This window comes from Eptatretus burgeri, chromosome 5, assembly GCF_056783735.1.
Source record: "Eptatretus burgeri isolate ZD-2024b chromosome 5, Ebu_testis_v1, whole genome shotgun sequence".
In the NCBI taxonomy this organism is placed as follows: domain Eukaryota; kingdom Metazoa; phylum Chordata; class Myxini; order Myxiniformes; family Myxinidae; genus Eptatretus; species Eptatretus burgeri.
Window position 1 is genome coordinate 23,905,516 of NC_140965.1, and position 21,770 is coordinate 23,927,285.

Here is a 21,770-nt window from a genome sequence, read left to right on the forward strand (position 1 = left end):
GGAAGGTGTATGTTTAATATGATGGGTCGGTGATTGCCAATTGCATGCTAAGGGAACCGTTTCATATCCACCGTTTCGTTTGAGTGCTTGCTTGAATGCTTAAGCCACTTGGCGAGCGCTCTCCAAGTTGCTTCGTTGTTTTTTTCAATCTCACATTGATTAGATGCACGTTTCTCCCTTTGTTGGGTCCCACGGTGGGTGCCTCGAGAAGGTGTCTTATCCACTGAAAATCTGCAAGGATCGCTTTGTGTAATTTGTAGTCCATTTGTAATCCACCTCTCACTTTGATATCGATACAATTTTTTTTTTAATCAACAAGGTCCATCCGACCAGATGTTCGCCATGTTTGTTCTCGCTGTGAAGGTATAAAGTATAGATCGACATTTTGTGTTCTTTGGTTTGGTACATTTTTTAAATTGAATTTCATTAATTACCCAATTTAAATCCTCTTTCAAAGAAACAGGTAAATCTGTGTGTGTGTGTGTGTGTGTGTGTGTGTGTGTGTGTGTGTGTGTGTGTGTGTGTGTGTGTGTGTGTGTGTGTGTGTGTGTTTTGTGTGTTTGATTGGTATGTTCACATGATTGGTATGTTTGATTGGTATGTTTCAGAATGTGGAATGGAGTCCTCCCAGGGTGGGCACAAAGTATCCACCTTCATTTCGGTAAGGGGTCACGATTCATGGACCAAGTTGTGAAGTTTCTGTTCTCAAAGTTTTGTGCCGAGGGCTCTCTTCAGGATTGTTACTGAGCCCAGGACGGCTTCCAACTGTAGTTCGTGTGTAATAATATTCCCAGGAATGGTTCTAAATATACCTGTGAGGTTCTTTGTCATCATTCCCGAAGCTGCAACTATCACTGGTAAAACTTTGCCATTCTTCAGTTTCCAAGATCTTTTCACTTCATTCTTGAGGTCTTGGTATTTGGTCATTTTCTTGATTTCTGTATTGTTTCGTCCAAAATCACTGGCATCAACACCTCACTTAAGGCCCAGTCACACCTTGACGTTTTAGCCAGCAATGGCAACGTATCAAAATGTATATAAAACGCTGGCTTAAGGCCCGGTCACACCTTGACGTTTTAGCCAGCGATGGCAACGTATTAAAATGTATGTAAAACACTGGCTTACGTTGAACTTTTGATGTTTTTTTTTAAAGATTCGGACGTATTCATAGCGACTTGGTCTTATGTATAACGCATTGGTAATGGACACAGAACGTTTCGTTGTGTTATAGATAACTTATACCAACGAATGCTGAACCTGTTGTCGGCCTACACAACCGATGCCCAACGATAGTCTAACTTAGGCATAGCGCGTTGCACGCATCGCCGACGATGTCGTGACGTAGCCTATTAAAAGGCTGACGCACAACGATTCGAATCATAACTGCCGTAGAAATGGAAGTGACAACATCGCGGTCACACCTTGGCGATCTTGCCAGCGTATGCCGACCTACGAAAAATGTGTCTAAAACGTTGGGGCACGTCAAATACGGTATGAGTAAGTTTGGTATACGTGAGTAGAACGCTAAAGTACGCTATCATACGTCATAGTAAGTAGAGTACGTCAAGAAATTTTAAACATGTTCAAAATTTTACGACGTACTCGGCGTATGACACACGTTCCGCATGCGATGGGGATAAGTTTTACACACGATATGTGGACGCTTACACACGTCCACAAAGGCTACTTATAAGCTACTCATAAGTCGAAACACGTCGCGGTAATGTCTTTTTTACGTGAAACTTATTTCTAACTTATGTTTGACGTGCTTTGAACCAATTCTTTACGTAGTCCCAACACACATCGACGTATGTTGACGTATTCCAATGACGTCTTCCGGTCGACAAAAAAAAAAATTAACGTGTTTCTAGCTTACAACTGCCATATAAAGACGTGTTCCCAGCGGTTTTGGGAATTGGTATATAAAAATGCTGCTCATAAAAGGGGAACCCAACAGTGTTTTCGAGTCCTTTTTGAGTCGATGTCCATGTCAGCAGTAACAGTATCAGTATCAGTATCAGTATTAGTATTAGTATTAGTAGTAGTTTGTTCATGTTGGCAGTAGTAGGTGAGTGTGAGGGGGAGGGTGTGGGTTATGATGGATCGTCCTTGCGTCCGCGTGTCCACGGGTAGGAGACATCTTTTCACCATTGTTCGAAGTTCTTCGCGGCTAATTTTTTATGGGGCTTTTTCAACAATGAGCTATGGCTTGTTTTTACGATTTAGGTCTATTCATAACGGGTTGGACAAATGCACAATGAACTAATAATGCGCATAGAGCGCTTTGATTACTTATAGATACGATATACCAACGAATAATTATCATGAAGCCGGCGTTCACAAACTATGCCCAACGATAGCCTAACTTATCCATATCGTGCGGCAGTTTATCTTTGCCGGTGACGTAGGGTTTGCTATTCATAGGCTGCCACTCAACGATTTAAATGGCTGCATCTCCACTATTGAAAGTAGACGCTTGCGCTCAACAATTGGATTTTTTTTACACTCAACGACTTTTAAACGGTACCACTCAACTATTCTCATTGTTTACAATGAACGATTTAAATTGCTGTCACTCGCCTTTGTTTTTTGACGCTGGGGTTTGGAAATTTGAAGCGTTTCTTCTGAAGATGTTAAAATGCTCAAACTCGACTACTTTAAATAGACGCTGCCGATGGACAATTGGAATCATAGCCAAGCTAGACATCGAAGTGTGAACATCCTCGTCATGCCGAAGAAAAGTTTGAAGAATGCTGCAAATAAGTGTCCTGGCCGTGGCTGTGAACGCTGATGCAAGGACGATCCATTATACCGACGTCTTTCAGCCTATGAGTGACTTAAAGGTAACGTCTGTCGATGTGTGGCAACGATCGCGTAATGTGCCAACAACACGTTAATCATAGGTTAGAAATAAGTTTCGGGTACGCTAAACATTACCTCGGCGTGTCTCAACTTATGATTAACTTACAAGTAGCATGTGTTGACGTCTGTCAACGATCGCAGACCGTGCATACAACTTGTGGCCAGCGTAGCGGAACGTGTGAGTCATACACCGGCATACGTCGTGAAATTTCAAGCATGAAAAAATTTGAGGACAACCAAAAAGTACAACGTTTAAAGCCAGCGTACAACGACGTATGGCAGTGTTTTTCAGCGTTCTCTCAATGTTATCAAAACGTACCTATAACGTATTCAACGTGTGCCAGCGTTTTAGAAAAAAAAATTCAAAAACCGGCATACGTTGGCTAAAACGTCAAGGTGTGACCGGGCCTTTACGTTGAACTTTTGATGTTTTTTTAAAGATTCGGACGTATTCATAATGAGTTGGTCGTATGCATAACATATTAGTAACGGACACAGAACGTTTCGTTGTCTTATAGATAACTTATACCAACGAATGCTTAGCCTGTTGTTGGCGTTCACAACCTATGCCCAATGATAGTCTAACTTATGCATAGCGCGCTGCACGTATCACCGACGATCACGTGGCGTAGCGTATGAAAAGGCTGCCGCACAATGATTCAAATCATAACCGCCGGAGAAATGGAAGTGTCAACATCGCAGTCACACCTTGGCGATCTTGCCAGCGTATGCCGACCTCTGAAAAATGCATCTAAAATGCTGGCGCACGTCGAATACGGTATGGGTAAGTTTGGTATACGTGAATAGAACGCTAAAGTACGCTATCATGCATCGTAGTAAGTGGAGTACGTCTTGTAATTTTAAACGTGTTAAAAATTTTACGACGTACTCGGCGTATGACACACGTTCCGCATGCGATGGGAATAAGTTGTATGCACGATATGCGATCGTTGGCACACTTCGACAAAAGGTACTTGTAAGTTACTCATAAGTCGAAATTTCTTCTTCTTCTTCTTTCGGCTAGCTCCCGTTAGGGGTCGCCACAGCAGATCAACCGTCTCCATTTCTCTCTATCCTCCACATCTTCCATTGACACTCCAACCACCCACATGTCCGCCCTCACCTAGTTTTTTTTTTTTTTTTTTTTTCTCTTCGGTATGACGGTGATGTTGACACTTCAATTTCTAGTGCGGTTATAATATAATATAATTAATAGGCTACCGCTCAACAATTTAAATCATAACCGCACTAGAAATCGAAGTGTCAACATGACCGTCATACCGAAGAAAAAAAAAACCAGGGAGTCTGGAACACTGATGCTAACCCTTACCTTGACGTGTTTCGACTTATGAGTAACTTACAAGTAACGTGTGTGGACGTGTGTCAACAATCGCGTAACGTGCCTACAACACGTTACTCATAGGTTAGAAAAAAGTTTCAGGTATGCTAAACATTACCTCGACGTGTTTCGACTTATGATTAACTTACAAATAACGTGTGTCGACGTGTGTCAACGATCGCATAACGTGCCTACAACTTATGGCCAGCGTAACGGAACTTGTGAGTCATACGCTGGCATAAGTCGTAAAATTTCGAGCATGCTAAAATTTGAGGACAACCGCAAAGTACAATGATGAAAGCCAGCGTACTACGACGTATGGCAGTGTTTTTCAGCGTGCTCTCAATGTTTCCAAAACTTACCCATAACATATTCGACGTGTGCCAGCGTTTTTGACAAATTTTTCAAAAATCGGCATTAGCTGGCTAAAATGTCAAGGTGTGACTGGGCCTTTAGCAATGCCTTCTTCTCTCTTTTTTGTATCTAAGTATGAGATCTGGTCGCAATGCTTTGTTTTCTATGTTCACGCTCGATGGGATGACGAGGTCATACGTGATGGTTCTTCCATGTTTTCAGTCCATGCTTTTGGTTAATGTTCCCACAATTTTTCTGGAACTGCGATATCAAAGTTTTTGCAGATGTGCCTGTGGTTAACATTATATTACAAACTCTGTTTATCGTGTGTACAGCTATTCTGACATGAGATTTTTTTTTGTGTGTGTGTTCGGTCATTAAGCATGACATATCACTCTCTTTGCAAACGCCCCCTCTACCCGTCACCTTTTTTTCTTTCTCTGTTTCATTCTCTCTCTCTCTCTCTCTCTCTCTCTCTCTCTCTCTCTCTCCCTCTCTCTCTCCCTCTCTCTCTCCCTCTCTCTCTCTCTCCCTCTCTCTCTCTCTCTCTCTCTCTCTCTCTCTCTCTCTCTCTCTCTCTCTCTCTCTCTCTCTCTCCCTCTCTCTCTCTCTCCCTCTCTCTCTCTCTCTCTCTCTCTCGCTCTCTCTCCTCCACCCCCCTTCCTCACTCTTCTCCCCTTCTTCACCCACTCCTCGCTTCCCCTCCCTCCCTTTCCTCCCTTCTCTCTGCCTCCCCTTCCCCCTCTCTCTCCCTTTCTCTTTCTCCACCCACCCCCCTCCCATTCACACCACCGTAAGTGAAGCGATGGGTTGTATTTGCTAGTATCATAATAAAGCCATGTGTGAAGTTTCAATTGAATATGTTAAGGGTATGGGAAAAAAAAATCGAAAAAAAAAAAAACACACATGCAGGTGGACAGACAAAGAGCAAACCTATAGCCACCTCCGGTAGGGGACTAGTAAACATCAAGTTGAACACAACAATTTGCTTGCTAAATTAGTGACATTTTAAAATTCAGGTATTAATAAGTCAATTTCCTCATCATTTATGTAGGTGGTGTAGATATATTTTTATCATGATGCGTTTGGGGGTGATAAAATATATAAATTGATGATAATTAAAACTTGATATTAAAATAAAATATATTAAACCTGAAATAAAATGTACTCAAATATGATATGTTTTTAAATATGTATCCATTTTGGAACTAATATAACTATATTTCTCCTTTGTATGGAAAGATCATCGGTATATTAAAAATGTAAACAGGTTAAACTTTGCCAGTAAGTTGAATATAAAGAAGAATTGCTTTTCATTTTAAAGCTATCTTAAGGACTTTCCTATAAAAGACATAAATTGGAATGTGGATTTAAGAAGATGTCCAGATGTTTTCACTAAGCTTTAGTCCTTCAAGATAATATATCTTCCCACTTTCGAAGAAGTAGACTGACCTTTTAACCTATATAGGATGGAAACTTGTTTTAATGGCCATTAGAGTTGGCGTTTGACGTCATTCTACCATTCTGTGCGATTAATATGTCCGGATTTGAATATGTGTTCCAACCATTTAAGCAGGAGCTGTCTAAGAAGACTGAAGATAAGTTTCACCTGGAAAATGTCAAGACCAGGCGAACTGGCGCCAGTGCCAGAAAATGATAAAAACTGTCTCTTACTGAAAACTATATAAAGACTAAGATTCTCCACTTGTATTTGAGTGATCTGGGGGTGAGTTTGTTTGTCCAGAACCACCTGTGCATGCACATTAAATCTGTTTGTTTGTTCAATAAATGTTCTGAATTGTACTGAAGTTGTGTAATTGTATCTACAGTGGCAAACAATATAAATCTGCATTTTGAATGTTGTTGGCAAAACCACTCTTTTGCTCCGATGAAGGGTTAAGGCCTGAAACATCAGCTTTTCCTAGGGTTCCATGGTGGTTAGCATACCTCAAACAATGTCCTGATGCTTTCATCAACTGCTCAAATTCAGGCTGACAAGTTGGCTCACCTGATCAACATCACGTTATGTAGACTTTAGTGAAGCGTCACATCCAATTGAGAACTTGCCATGCGCGAAGCAAGGATCGTGGCGTACAACGGCAAAACACACAAACGTAATCCATTCTCTGCCCCTCTCCCTGCCGAGGGAGTGACGCGCCACCGCCCGAGTCAATGTGATTTGAGGGGCAGGCAAACCTTACGTGATGTATAATATAATGCCTGCTTACCTAAGGCATCGTTAACCTCCGCCATCGAAGATGGATGGAGGTTACTGTTTTCACCCCTGTTTGTTTGTTTGTTTGTGAACAGTTTTACGGAAAAACTCCTGGACGGATTTCGACGAAACTTGGTGGGGGGATTAGGTATGGTCCAAGGATCATGCCATTAGATTTTGGGCTTGGTCCAAAAAAAAAACCTGAGAAAATTTTGCAACTTTTTTTCAAAAAAATTTCGATTTTATTTGAAAAAGTTTTTTTTTTTTTTGCATTTCTACATGTTTTAACTGATTTCCAACCCCCCCAAAAAAGAATTTGTTAGAGAAAAAAAAAATTCGATTTTTTTTTGGGCATTTCTACATGCGCGTCGATCTAGTTCAGTTTATTTAATCGTGGTTCAGTAGAGTCTGATCTGTTTTGACCTACAATGAATAGGATATCAGGCTCACTTAAGTGACCCAGCAGTATTGGCGGCGGAGGTTTTGCACTCTATCGAGTGCTCCCCCTCTAGGTATTTCATGTTTTTACATAAATTTTATTGAGAATTGAGAATAAAATTATTATATATTGAGAATTAAAATAAAAATTTATTGAGAATAAAAGAATTGAGAGTTTTTATTGTGATGTTGATCCTCCATGTACTGTATGAAAATAATGCAGTACAACAAAAATAAGAGACATTGGCCCAGGTTGGAAGCGTATAAGGAACAAACAAACAAACAAAAACAGACAGACAGACTCGCTCTATTGATTATATATACTGCATGTTGCATGGAATCTATTAAAAGCACTTGATTGTAGAAAGGACAACGGGCTATATATAACATCCCCCTTAAGGGGGCCAAAATAGTTCAAGACCTTCTCGAGGGAATCAAACGCACATCAGCCAACTCATACAGCCAAAAATATTGCAGTTATTCCAAATGATGCAAGTACGAGTGCATTACTGTTGCATTGTGGAACTTTTTAATGAATATCAATACCTTGTGTTAAAAACACGATAAGAGAACGTAGAATCACAACCACACAATTTAAAATCTAAACGTTTTTCCCACAATTCAACGAATTAACAAAACAAGAGAAGGTTGATGGGCTTTAAAAAACAAAATAAAACTCACACAGAGATTGGCACTCATGAGAGCAGTTATCTTCAGCTGCATCATAGGACGAGCAGAAATTTCATTACGTGGGATTGCAGAGTCAAGGACACTTTGGCCAAAATGGTTAGAATTTGTCTGGTGCATGGAGACAGAATCAAATGAGTCGTTTCTGGAAAGGTCTACGCAGACCTTCATCTGTTCCAGGTTCCCATCGTACCATGACTCACTGGTATGGCAAAATACAAGGAAAATAGTAAATGTGGAAGGAAGTTATCTCAAGACATCAGTCATTAACGCACAAACACAAAGCACGTAATTTCTGAAGGTCACTACACAATGTCAATGTTTTCTTAATCCTATCAGCATTTGTTTGTGACATTTTTGCTTTGTTATCTCTTCCACCAAAAGTGGACAGAGGTTATGTTTTCAACCCCTGTTTGTCTGTGAGCAGGATATCTCAAAATGTTATGCACAGAGTTGGACGAAACTTGGTGGGCAGGTTGAGTGTGTGACAAGGACGAGTTGATTCGACATTTGTGAACATCCGGATTGGGATTCGGCCTATCCATGGGATACAAACGTGAACTGTTCAGCCTGTCAGAGGTAAGTGCTTTTGAGTGCCATTCGAGTTTATCTTCAGGATTCGTTCGTGATACAGGAAGAGACATATACAATTGGTTTCAAATGATCAAAATAAAACTTATCATTGCTTCTTTATGTCAATGCTGTGGGGATATACAGATAGGCTTTTCTCAGGAAAGCGTGTAATATTGGGAAAGGCTTCACGTCTTCATCTCCAAACTTCTTGCAATTGTTTTTTCTCATCTTGGGGAACTGTAATAGTTGTCCTAAAAAGCTTTTCTTTGAATTTTCTTTAATTATAGTAGTCACACTGCAAGATGCAAATTAAGACAAGGTGCTGATACTCTCGGTCCCCCATCTTTTTGTGGCATGAGGAATAGATGTGTTATAATAATAATACCATTCCTTTCACACCATAAAAGGCACATAGGGTTGCCAAGGCAGTTTCATTGGCAAGGAGTACAGTCCTGGACAGGTCACCACTTCAATGCAGGTTACCCCAGTACACTGGTACTCATTTTGTTGACCTCAGAAGAATGACAGACTGAGTCAACCCCACCTGGCGTAAATTCAACGGGAAAAAAGGGGCTCAAATTCAGGAGCCTCAGGTCCCAAGCCAACCACCTTAACCACTAAGCTAACACCAGACTTAGATCTGTGTAACGCCAGACTTAGATTTGCTTCATGGTTAGGGTGGTGGGCTCGGGATCCTTGGGTCCTGAGTTCATATCCTGCTTGGCTGTTGAATTAATACCAGGTGGGGTTGACTCAGCCTGTCATCCTTCTGAGGTCAGCAAAATGAGTTGCCGGGATGATTGAGCGATTTGAGTATCTTGTGTCGGAGTGGCGACCTGTCCAAGATTGTGCCAAGAGCCCAGGAGACTGCTTTAGGCAGCACCAATGCTCTGCATAGAGTATGGCCCCAATGGATGGAATATGAAAATTAATCTTGAATGGTTTTTGTAATATTGCATGCACAAGCCCAGTTACCGATATGATTGCCATGGCTACATGATTCAACAATCACAGCTGTGATCTAATCAGGTTGAGATAATATCATGAGGTATAGATATCTGGAATATGAAAGCTAAATGTTTAACGGCTATCGAAACATTGTGCACAAAAAAATACATGGACAAATGATCAGTCATGGACGGCGATTGGTCGGTCGGACGGAGCTCATTTTAAGGTGCCCCGTCTTTGAACTTGTCGAAGTCTTAATATGATTGATAACAAATAATTATTATATGTGATTGATCGATGGCATGTATCCGCACGTCTAGTCGATAAGGTTCTACTGCCAGAAAGAGCAATTCTGAAATCATCTATTTCAAGCAACCACAGGTCTTTTGAAATAAATTCTAAATTGTCAGCAGCTGTCAAAGTGTAACTTTATAGACAAATAAAGAGCCCCAAGTGGGCTGACGATCATCTCTTGAAGTTGGAGTTCAGACCTCTGCTAAATCCAAATGTCATGGGCGTTCGAGTGTTGTAAATTGGGGGAACCCCCCCCCCCCCGATCCAAAATCGAAAAATCTAAGAACGGGTCATCCTGCAGATCATCGAGGAGATGGGCTGTATCGAGTTTCAGAACAATCAGAGTAGGGATCCGAAGTTTCTGGGGTCCCTCCCCTCCCCTCAGGAGCCTTCATGATCCAAAATCGAAAAATCGAAGCTTGAGTGATTGTGTGATTTCAGAACAATCAGCCAGGTGTTAAGGGAGGAGTAGCAAAAATAGCAAAAAGTTAACGGATGACCGGACAGACATCATGACCCATTTTATAAGTTAATTTCTTCGAGAATCGAGATGAGATGACCTAACAAATCAATGTGATCATTGTTGTCTATCTATCTACTTCTGACCTCATTTCTGTAAAATCATACTCACTCGGTGCATCATAAATGCCACCAATTGCATTACATGTGACATGATTCCCTGAATAAATGATCAGCTGTTAATTAAAGTGGACACACTGCCATTATTAATCATGTCAGCCTTGTATACAGCTCAGCTCCCTCAACAACCAGACATACACTATACGAACACAGCATTAATCTTCTACAGGAGGTACTGTAAAACACAGTATCACACAGTGGTGTGGTCGGCCAATTAAATTATGTAGTTCTCATAGGATGTGCAATTTTTTCCCCTTAGTGACAACTCTTAAGTACTTGGGAAGTTATGTTTGGGGTCCATGCAGCTTTGATAACAACATACACAGCAGTCTGTACCTCCTACCCACCATTTTCAAACAGATTGCAAAGGATATGCATACACTAAATGCATATTCCAAAGATGCCTACCCTCTTTCAAGAGGTAGATGTGTACATATCTCTTACAAATGTTAATGCTGAGTTTAAAATTGTATTTTTAAACATAATGCCCCTTGACTTCATTGAACTTTGTCGAACGTATCTCCAGCATTTTTATACCATCATGAAACCAATGGGCATCTGCTCCCGCAATAACCTATCCATAGCAGCAATGACAGCCGCAGTCAAATTTCTTTCCCCAGAACTCAGATTTCAGTTTGAGAAAAATGAAAAGGTCTGAGTGAGTGAGATCAAGTGAATATGCAGGATGCTGAATAATTCGGAAGGCACGACATGCACTCACAACATCCATGACAACTTGTGCAAAAAATGCAGGTGCATTGTCTTGGATAAGCCAGCCACCTCTTGTGAACTTTTTGTGGAGTTTATTTCATCATTTCTCACAAAAGTTGGCACAAGTCATTTACACAATACAGGCCATTGGTATTCATGCCTTTCTGCAGAGAGTCCACCATGATAACACCTTTGCAGTCATAGAAAACTGCTGCTATGACCTTGCTGTTGGAGGCAGCTGTCTTCAACTTCTTGGGAAAGAACTTGAGGTTTTCCACTGCTTACTTCGTTTTTTATTTTGGTATGAAAGTGGTGTTCCAAGGTTTCATCCTGGGGCACAGCATGACCAACAAAAGCATGTGGAGCATGTTGAAATTCACCAAGAAGTTGACATGCATATTGCATCCCTGCCCTCTTCTGCTATAGTGTGAAATTTCTGGGATGTGAAATTTCTTGCTGAGACCTTGTTCATGTTTATCTTTTCATGAAAAATCCATCAAAACAATGTTTTGCTTATGGCATGGACACAGGCCAATTGCCTGCTGGTGATACACTTGCCTGTCTCATCACTATGTCAAGAACAGCATTCGTCATTTCATCAGAAGTCACCGCAGGGCATTACCCTCACCATGGCTCATCGCCTGTGCCCCATCTGCCACGAATATAACTTAGCAGATCACTCCTTATCTGCACTGTATGAGGGAACATATTAACTTAATGTTTGCACCATATCAGCATGAATTTCCTTGTGTGTCATTCCCTTGAGAAACAAATATATGATCACAGCACAATATTCGAGACGTTTTGTTTTTGTTTTTTTTTGTTGTTTTTTGAATGCAATGTCGAGGCTCATGTGAGAGCTAATACGCAAAATGTACAACAAGGGGAGAAGGAGACAAGAGGGGCGGGAGAGGGAAGGAAAAAACAGTGGGTAACAGAGACATGAGGAGATCTGTGGAAGGGAGAGGAATATTGTCAGGTCACGTCAGGTCAGATTAGATCTGTAACTTACGAGAGGTACCATGTAAACATGTACTAACCTGTTCCATGGTCGGGTTGTCGTTGACTAAACCGTCTCCCCCACCAAGTTTCTTGGTGAGGAGGGTGTATGATATGGACACCCAGCAGGATGAAGAAGAAAACCTGTCAAAGGACGAGGAGCTCCTTGTGAGCCAACGGCCATCCATATGTAGTGCCCAACTGTGTTTGCGGATGTTCTCCTGCAGTTGGGTTACAATTTATTAGGAGGTTGGTGGCAGGATTTGCACTCCGGCCACCGTAAAACCCTTCATTCCGCAAAACATTCCAAAAGCATTTCAAAAATCTGAAAACCCACACCGTGGGAGTATCTCCTGTGCAGCTTCCCTTTGCAGGGCAACTCACCGGATGATGGGATTGTGGCAAAGCCTTTGGGACCCCCAATCTTTGATGATAGGAGGGAAACCATGGGGTAACATTCTCAGGTCAGATTGCGGGAGAGTGTGTCGGGGTGGTGCTGAGGTGTCGTCCACCAGACGGCGGTCTCCTTGGGTTAGCCGAAGGCAGTCCTTTCGGGTGGGTGCCTGGAATGTCCTATCCCAAAGACAGGATGATCACCTGTCTCTCTTATCATCTGAGCTCAAGCATTTGGACATCGGTATTGCAGCACTCTCTGAGGTTCGGAGACCAGATTACGGCGAGATCATGGTGGGAGGTTACACCTACTATTGGTCTGGTCACTCTGATGGTTACCATACCCAATAATCTGCTGTAGCTGTGTCCAATTAGCTGACTCCAATGATAATTGAGATAACACTGGTCAACGAGCGTATTATGAGACGAAGGATTTGTCACTCCTTGGGTGTCATGTCCCTGGGCTCTCTATATGCTCCGACCAAGGCGAGTGATCTCACCGTGAATGATGCATCCATACCACACTTGAGTCTGTGGTTGATCAGTGCCCCAGGCGAGACACTCTTCATGTCTTGGGGAATTTCAATGCATCGACTGGAACTGATAGGAATGGTTATGAGACGTGTGTTGGTCCCGATGGGTCTGGAACTGTGAACCAGAATAGCAATAGTGAACCTGGTCACGTGATTGGCATGACCTCTGCAATTTAACATCAGGACCCTGTCCTCATGTCGATACACACAGTTCTGTGCTCTGCCTGGAACACAGGCATCATCCCAACTGCCTGGAAGAGGGGTCTTGTCCCTCTCTGGAAAGGGAATGGTGATCGTCAAGACTGCAACAACTCCTGAGGGGTGACGCCGCTCTCAGTGCCAGGCAAGGTCTTTGCTCAGATAATTATTGATAGGGTTCACCACCATCTGCTTGAGCACCAGCGTCCAGAGCATTCAGGCTTTACACCAAAGAGGTCAACGATTGACCGTGTCCTTGCTCTTCTGGTCCTCACCGAACGCAGACGAGAGTTTTGATAGGGGCTGCTTGCAGCCTATGTTGATCTCTGTAAAGCGTTTGATTCAGTGAATCAGAATGCCTTCTAGAGTATTCTTGGTCTTCGTGGGGTGCCACCAAAACTGAGCGATCTGATGTTTGAACTATACACTGGTGCTGAGAGTGCTGTGAGATGTGGTGGTACCATCCCTGACTTATTTACAGTTGTTACTACAGTTCGTCAGGGGTGTGTACTGGCCCCAAAACTTTTCAGCCCTTGTATGGGCTGGATTCTGGGGAGGATGTCTGTGAGATCAAGCTGCGGTACATCGTTTGGGAATGTCAAGATCTCTGACCTTGATTTTTCCGATGATGCAGTCATCTTTGCGGCGACGCTAGATATCCTTTTGGGGGCCCTCGGGGTGCTGAATGAGGAGTCGGAGTTGCTGGGATTACGGGTTTCCTGGGTCAAAACTAAGATCCGGGCTTTCAATGACATCTTGGATGCTGCTATCCTGTCTGTGCCTGTTTGTGGTGAGGATGTTGAGGTCACGGAGAGATTCACTTACCTTGGCAGTGATATCCATGTCTCTGCTGTCTGTGAGCCAGAGGTCAACAGATGTCTGGGTCTGGCCTCGGGAGTCATGGATTCACCGGATCATCGGGTGTGGTGCTGCCGGTACCTGTGCGGGAGGACGAAAGTCCAAGTCTTCAGGTCCTTGGTGCTTCCATTTTTGCTCTATGGATGTGAGACTTGGGCTCTGACCAGGGATCTGAGACAGGGACTTAATTCCTTTGGTACCAGGTCTCTTCGGAGAATCCTTAGCTATCGCTAGTCGGACTTTGTATCCAACGAGCGGTTGCTGAAAGAGACTCAAATGAGATTTGTTACCTGCATAGTCCATGAGGCTCGTTTTCCTGACACTGATCCTGCTCACCAGATTCTCTCAGTGAGGGAGCCTTGTGAGTGGAGGAGGCCAATGGACCAACCATGTTCCTCGTGGTTGCAGCAGGTTGATCGGCATCTCAAGGAGATGGGGATGTGCCAGGCATGCCTGGGGGATGGCCAGACGGAGGCCCCTGGAGTATCAGCGGAAAGTGGACACAGCAACGCGCTGCTCTGACGCATGCTCCCTTACCTGACCTGGACTGAGAGGGATGGGGTGGGGTACACAGGGTAAATAAGCTGGACACTACAGGGACTTTCAGGTCCTTAAATGACAGGGACTTTCAGGAAGGAAAGACGGAAATTTGAAGGAGGTGGGTTTGGGGTGGATTAGCGGTGGTCGAAAAGATCGTGGTTTTGGATAGCGGAAGATAAGAGATGGTGGTGAACAGCTGTTTTGAAGACCTGGAGGGAGAGTGGATTGCAGAGAGTGTGGAAGTTTGTTCCAAAGGCAGGGAAAAAAAGAGGAATGAAAGAGTGAAGGAGACCAGTGATTCTTGATTTTGGTAGTTTTACCAGAAGGGGGTTGCTGGCAGACCTTAAGCGCCCTGCAGAAATATAGGAGGAGAAATATCTCAGACAGACCGGGGGGTGGGTGGGGGGGCGAGGCCAGAGAGGAGACAGTAGAAGACAGAAAGATCACCGACCTGCCTGCGGTGAGAGAGTGAGAGACCCAAAGACTTAGCCTCATCACTGGAGATACCAATGATCCTAAATGCCTTGGTTTCCACAGCGTGAAGCCGAGAAAGTTGAGAGGCGGAAACACCAGCCCAGAGGGGAGAGTAGTACTCAATCAGGTTGCAGACGAAAGCTTTGGTGCAATTGGCTTTGGAGGCCAGCTTGGAAATGTCGCTTTCCCAGGAAAGATCATGGCGGATAGTGAGACCCAGAAGCTTGAATGAAAGGATTTCTTGAAGAAGATTGTTGAGAAAGTAGATGGAGGGGGGGGGGGGTTCCAGACAGTCCTTTCAGAGAGACAAAGTTAGAGTGTGAGATTTGTCAGGATTGAGAGACATATTCCAAGTGTTGGACCAGCTTGTGATTTTATCCAAATATGCAGAGTGAAGAGGCTGCTGCTTGCCAATATGAGGGATGACAGATGGTATGGCAGAGGGTGAAGTCATCAGCAAAGAGATAAAGAGGATTTCCCAGAGAGTGAGAGAGATCACTGATGAAAACCAGAAAAAGAACACGGCCCAGCACACTGCCTTGAGGAACTCCAGCCTGGACAGGAAGAGGGGATGAGAGAACTCCGTTAAGGGCCACACGTTGGTTGTGACAGGAGAAGACGTCTGTGAGCCATGAGTGGAGATGTCCTTGGATACCATAGGAAGAGAGTTTGGTGAGCAGGGTGAGGTGCCAGACCGTTTTGAAAGCACATTATATATTTTGGGATATGGCTCTGATTTCATGTTTGGCAGTGAGGATCTCCACCCATTGTTGGGAAAGCAGAAGCACCATATCCAGGGTTGAGTGACCTGGTCTGAATCCAAAAATATAAGGGTATGTTCTTTTGAACATATGAGTCCCCTAGGACCATGAAGCTATCGTTCTTGTTGTTAAAGGCCGTTATGGGAACACAGAAAAAAGGGGCTAAAGGTTTAAACGTGTATTAAACAAGCAGCGTCATCATGGTTGGCGTCTCGCAATATAATATATTAGCGCGATTAAAAATACCGCTTTTTCCTCGCATCTTCATGTCTGTCAAAAAACCAGTGTCAAGGTGCACAACTACAGCTCATAACCTATCCATTGAGGTGTTTTTCGCCCTGCCCTGCTTTCCCGTTTTCACGCCACTGTCCACACAAAATTCATCAATCAATTCTATACAGAGTCTGGGGGACTCAATGATGATCGGAAATCAAGCCATTGGAGAAGAGGAATGATTTAATGTCTGAAGCGATGATGGATTCCATAACCTTGCTGATGATTGGGAGAAAGCTGATTTGTCTGTAATTGCAGGAATATGTTTTTGCATCTTTTTATGCAGAGCAGTAATTTGGCTGGACTGGCTGGACTCCATTGAACTGGCTGGACTCCAATGGACTGGCTGGAATCCATTGGACTGGCTGGACTCCATTTCATAAAAGTGGCTGGTTTTCATTGGAAAGTCAGTCACCATGTGAAATATAAAAAGATAACGATTCAATAATTTGTCATTATTCATCAATTAAATTGCACAACATATCATCAAAGTTTCATTGGGTTCTGACTCTTCCTTGATTGTCAGGCCTGAAACATATGGGCCCCCCACATATGCAGTGCACTATACCAGAAATAATTTTGATCACTGTTGCTGGTATTGCTGTTATAATGTGATATATGTAGTATTTCACTATTTAAACTTCCCAGGCACAGTATTAGGAGGTGCTGAAATGGAGGCCTGGAAAAAAATATGAAAAAGATCCAATACACACCCATGACGAAACCCATGAGCCAGGTTCCATGAGAAACCTTTTGTTTTAAAAAAAAGGCTCATGCAGGTTGTTTCGATGTTCAGTATTTAGTTCAATATGCATTCAGAATCATTCAGAGAAGGAATCAAATATGGCGGTAAAGTATGAAATGGGTGCTAATAGATAACAAGCATATTATTCAAGCAATCTGAAATATTGTGGGATATCCATAGAGGTTATATAAATAAATAATGTCGCGCTACTAACTACTATCAGACAGGTTGGTAAAGAAACAGCAAAAGAGCACAAATGGCTTCAGGCAAATCTCCTCAATCCTAACTTCTTACCCAGCTCTATTCTCTTGAACGTCTTCTTCCATTGGTACAGCAAGCAAAGGTTGTAAGCCAAGGCTGCGCAGGCGATACATTGTGTGGGAAAATTCCTTGACACCCGGGCCAGCCACAAATTGCCCGTAAAACGTGGCCTTCATTATGAACTTGAAGAGACGGGGCCCCAATAAGCGCCGTGACAGGGTTGTGAGCTGGAAACATGTGGGAAGAGAAGCAGGAAAATGGAACAAAATGTTGAAAAACTTGAAATATATATATATATATATATATATATATATATATATATATATATATATATATATATATATATATATATATATATATATATATATATATATATATATATATGTCAGGGATAATTGATTAAGTGAGAGCTGTTTAACTGTTTCCTCCAATTACAAGTGGGAGACATGATTGGGTATATATATATATATATATATATATATATATATATATATATATATATATATATATATATATATATATATATATTGTTACGGCTGTGGAAATTCGCAAACCACCATCCAGGTCCCGAAGGTGAAGTATCTCTTAAGTACATGTGTAGTTAGCCCCAAACCCATTGTTTAGAGGGAATTTATGTGATCCATTCGGGCTGCGATGCTTTGAGATAGCCGTTTTTCTGTTCTATCTTTATTTTGAACCAACCACGTCTCAACCAACCACAACGCCGCTTCACAACAACCACAACCACACCTGCCTCTCAACAACCACGCCATCCTCACCACTCCGCCAGCACCCGTCAACATCTCCACGAACACAAAAGGGGAACAACAACAACTCCCACCCCGGTTTCTCTGGTAAACAAGAATGACGGTTGAAACTCAACTCCCACCCCGATTTCTCTGGTAAACAAGAATGACGGTTGAAACTCAACTCCCGCCCCGATTTCTCTGGTAAACAAGAATGACGGTTGGAACTCAATAACTCCCGCCCCAATTTCTCTGGTGGAATGTCACCCCCCCCCCCGCGTGCCGCGAAGGGAGGGGCGGGGTGCCGGGGAAATAAAAGGGCGCACGGAGGCGCCGCTAGAGGAAGTCAGGTCAGAGGAGGTCAGGTCAGGGCGGTTGGTGAGAGTGTCAGTATCAGTCGGCGGTTCATGGTCTTCTGCCCGTCTGGGTCTTGGAGAAGCGGTCCGTAGAGCGACCCGCTCGTTGGAGCTGCAGTCGGTGGAGAGTCTGGACGTCGCGGAGGGGACGCGGACCGGAGGTGCCGCTCTGCCAGCTGTGTCGCGCGGACCTGCGCGTTCGTACAAGGAGCGCCAGAGAGAACTCGCCCACCATCGCACCACGAGGGTGCAGGTAATCTGCAACGGTCTCGTGGGACTCGTTCGGTCTGCCAAGTCCCACGCCATATAGGCCCACGGGCCCCGTCTGCCCCCTTGTCTTTGAGGGTGGCCTTTTCTTTTGTTTTTTTTTGTATGGATCTTGTGGCGCCGTGTCTTGTAAAGTAAAACTGTATAAGTGTTGCCGTGTGTTCGCGTATTCGGTTAGCTCTGCATTGTTGTTTTTGTTTTAAATTGATATATGTGTGCTCTTCGTGTGTCGTGTAAATAAAGTGCATTATGTTGAATTGTTCCCCTGTTTCGCTGCGTCCTTTCCTTCGTTTGAATCTCCATCTTGCTTCATGTAAAGGGTTTGTAGTGGGCTTAATACGCCCGACAATTAATCGGAACCGTCGAGGCCGATGATAACACCGCTCGGTTATCCTGATAGCACGGAACGGACCGCTTAAGTGGCCCGTGTCCGGAGTCGACCTGCGGCGAGGTGCGATCGCCCGGTCTACCATCCGCGTGGGTACTTGGGTAGGTCGAGTTTGGCGAACAACCCTATCCCACGCGGGTGGCCGATTGGCACGTTTGTGGTGAGGCTGAAAGGCCCACCCGTGACTAGCTCCCGGCGTTAGTCTGAGAGGGTCACGACAGAATTGTCCGACCGGTGGGCGACGTGCTGCGATTCGAGTCACGTGGCCGATCGCAGCCGGCGGGCGCGAATTTGCAAAAATATATATATATATATATATATATATATATATATATATATATATATATATATATATATATATATATATATATACATATAAATATACATATATATACATATATATATATATATATATATATATATATATATATATATATATATATATATATATATATATATATATATATATATATATATATATATATAGTTACGGCTGTGGAAATTCGCATTCCACCATAAAGGGCCCTCAGGTGAGATATCTCCATAGGTACATGTGTAGTTAGCCCAAACCCGTTGTATAGAGGGAATTTATGTGATCCATTCAGGCTGCGATCCTCCAGTTAGTCGTTTTTCTTTCCCTATCTTTGATTTCAAACGAACAAAAACCGCCAACGATGCTGGTGGGTTTTTCCCGCCATTCTTCCCCGCGCTTGGTGTGAGGGAAGGGGGAGGAGCAGCTTGCCGCCGACTGGTGGATGGACAGCGTGAGGCGGTCGGGGTGAGGGAATGCCCCTTTTCCAGAACCCTCTCGAAGGAGGGTGGAGCCGAAAACGATGCGGAGTGAAGGGCGGAGCCCCGCGCTATAAAAGTTGGACATGGGCAGGGCACGCTTCCTCTTCCTCGTCCTCTTTGTCCTGGAGCTGGTCTCGTCGTTCATCTTGGCTGGTGGTCTGGGCTGGTCTTCTTTCGGTGCGGTCCCGAGACCCCGCTTCTGCGTGGAGATAGCGCCGGAAACTCCATCCGTTTCCCCAAAACCCCGTTCGAGCTGTCAGGCGGACGACGCGAGCTACGCGCGGCACGAGCTCGGTGCACCACGCCGGAGAGAGCTCGCAGACCGCGAGAGGAGTCGGGGCCAGGCGTGACCACGCCGACAAACGTGGGAGGAGGACTTGATGGCCCAAAGGGAAGTGACCATTTTCTTTTCGGGGTTTTGTATGTGTGTTTGTGGCGCCTGTTCAACAAGTAGAACTGTTTAAGTGTTGCCATGTGTGCGCGTATTCGGTTTCGCTCTATATGTGCATTTTGCTTTATATGTGCATTTTGATTATTGTGACTGTAAATATATGCCTTCCGTGCTGGTCTGTGTGAATTAAACGTGCTTGTGTGAACTTGTTCCCTGTTTCGCTGCGTCCTTTCATTCGTTTGACCCTCCATCCTGCTTCACGTAAGGGGTTCGTAGTGGGTGCAACATCCCGGTCATTAATCGGAACCGTCAATGCCGACGATAACACTGCTCGGTTATGACTGTAGCACGGAACGGACCGCTTAAGTGGTTCGTGTCCGGAGTCGACCTGTGGCGTGGTACGATCGCCCGGTCGACCATTCGCGCAGGTACTTAGGTAGATCGAATTTGGCGAGCAACCCTATCCTGCGTGGGTGGGCAATTGACACGATCGTGATGAGGTTAAACCCCCACCCGTGACTAGCTCCGGCGTTGTTCCGAGAGGGTCACGACTGAATTGTCCGTCCGGTGGGCCACGTGTCCGTCCGGTGGGCCACGTAATTCGAGTTACGTGGCCGTTCGCACGCCGGCGGGCGCGAATTCGCAACACTGGTGTCAGGAGTGGGATACAAACTATCCCGTCTCCAAACTAAATTTACGGGAATCGGTTCAGGGGTGAGAGGAGCGACCGCCGGTTCCCTCAAAATTACGAGCAGGCTAAATTTTAATCTCTCACGTGAAATAAGATGGCGTCTCAAGGCGAGCGGGTACCGGGGGTAGAAATGTATATGTGTCGTAATGTCGAATCCATGGCCCGGGATGGTACTTTTAATTTTAATAAAAGGGGAAGCTCAACCCCATTTACTGAGCACAAACTTTGCCAGCAACCGGAGTCGCAAGATGGCGGCGCGGCCGCACTTCAGCGCGGCACGAGGTGTGAGCAGGCGGCTATTTTGAGCGCAACGAATGGCACGACACTGGGCGTGGGCTCTCAACCACCAATTCAACCCGAGTGGGTGAGGATCATGGAAATGGCCAAGAGTATAGATAAAATGTGGAAGGAAGAATGGAAAAGAGGTGTAGAGATGAAAAAGGAATTAGAAAAGAAAGCTTCTGAGTTACAGAAACACCAAAACAAAGAGAGGGAACTACAAAACGAACTGAGTGTTAAAAGAGGAAAGGAAGAGAACGGAAAATGAAACATTAAGGAACCACACTGTACAGATCGAACAGCTGGAAGCGAAGGCCAGATTAAAGAATGAGATGCAAGAGAGAGTAATGATGGAAGAACGAATGAGACAGAAGAAGGAAATCGACCAATGGAAGAAAACCACGAGATTGCAGAATGAGGAACAAGAAAGAGTACTGAAAGAACAAAGATTGAGACAGGAGAAAGAAATCAGTCAGTTGAAAGAAATGACGAGATTGCAGAATGAGATGCAAGAAAGAGTAATGAAGGAATAACGAATGAAACAGGAGAAAGAAATCAGCCAACTGAAGGAAATAACAAGATTGCAGAATGAGGAACAAGAGAGACAGTGGAATAGAAAACTGAAAGAGTATGAATTTGAAACTGAACGACAAAAGGAAAAAAATAGGTTGGAGTATGAGGAGAAAGTGAAGGAGCAAGGAATAAAGCAGGAAGGAGAAATCAGTCAATTGAAGGAGACAACGAGATTGGAGAGGGAAGAACGAG

The 21,770-nt window shown here is 43.9% G+C and overlaps 2 protein-coding genes across 6 annotated transcripts in view; one reads left to right on the plus strand and one right to left on the minus strand.

Moving 5' to 3' along the window:
• Positions 1-21,770, plus strand: part of LOC147026071 (uncharacterized) — a 182,631-nt gene that overhangs the window by 62,610 nt on the left and 98,251 nt on the right. The gene's annotated exons all lie outside the window — the stretch shown is intronic.
• PRODH2 (proline dehydrogenase 2) overlaps positions 1-21,770 on the minus strand; it is a 91,819-nt gene that overhangs the window by 23,362 nt on the left and 46,687 nt on the right. For all 5 annotated transcript variants that reach the window (XM_085881104.1, XM_085881101.1, XM_085881100.1 and 2 more), the window contains exons 2-3: positions 17,129-17,322; positions 7,890-8,097 (exon numbers count right to left, since the gene is read on the minus strand). In XM_085881104.1, the coding sequence (XP_085737230.1) occupies positions 7,890-8,097; positions 17,129-17,271 (351 nt within the window). In that variant the 5' untranslated portion in view covers positions 17,272-17,322. The remainder of the gene's footprint in view (positions 1-7,889; positions 8,098-17,128; positions 17,323-21,770) is intronic.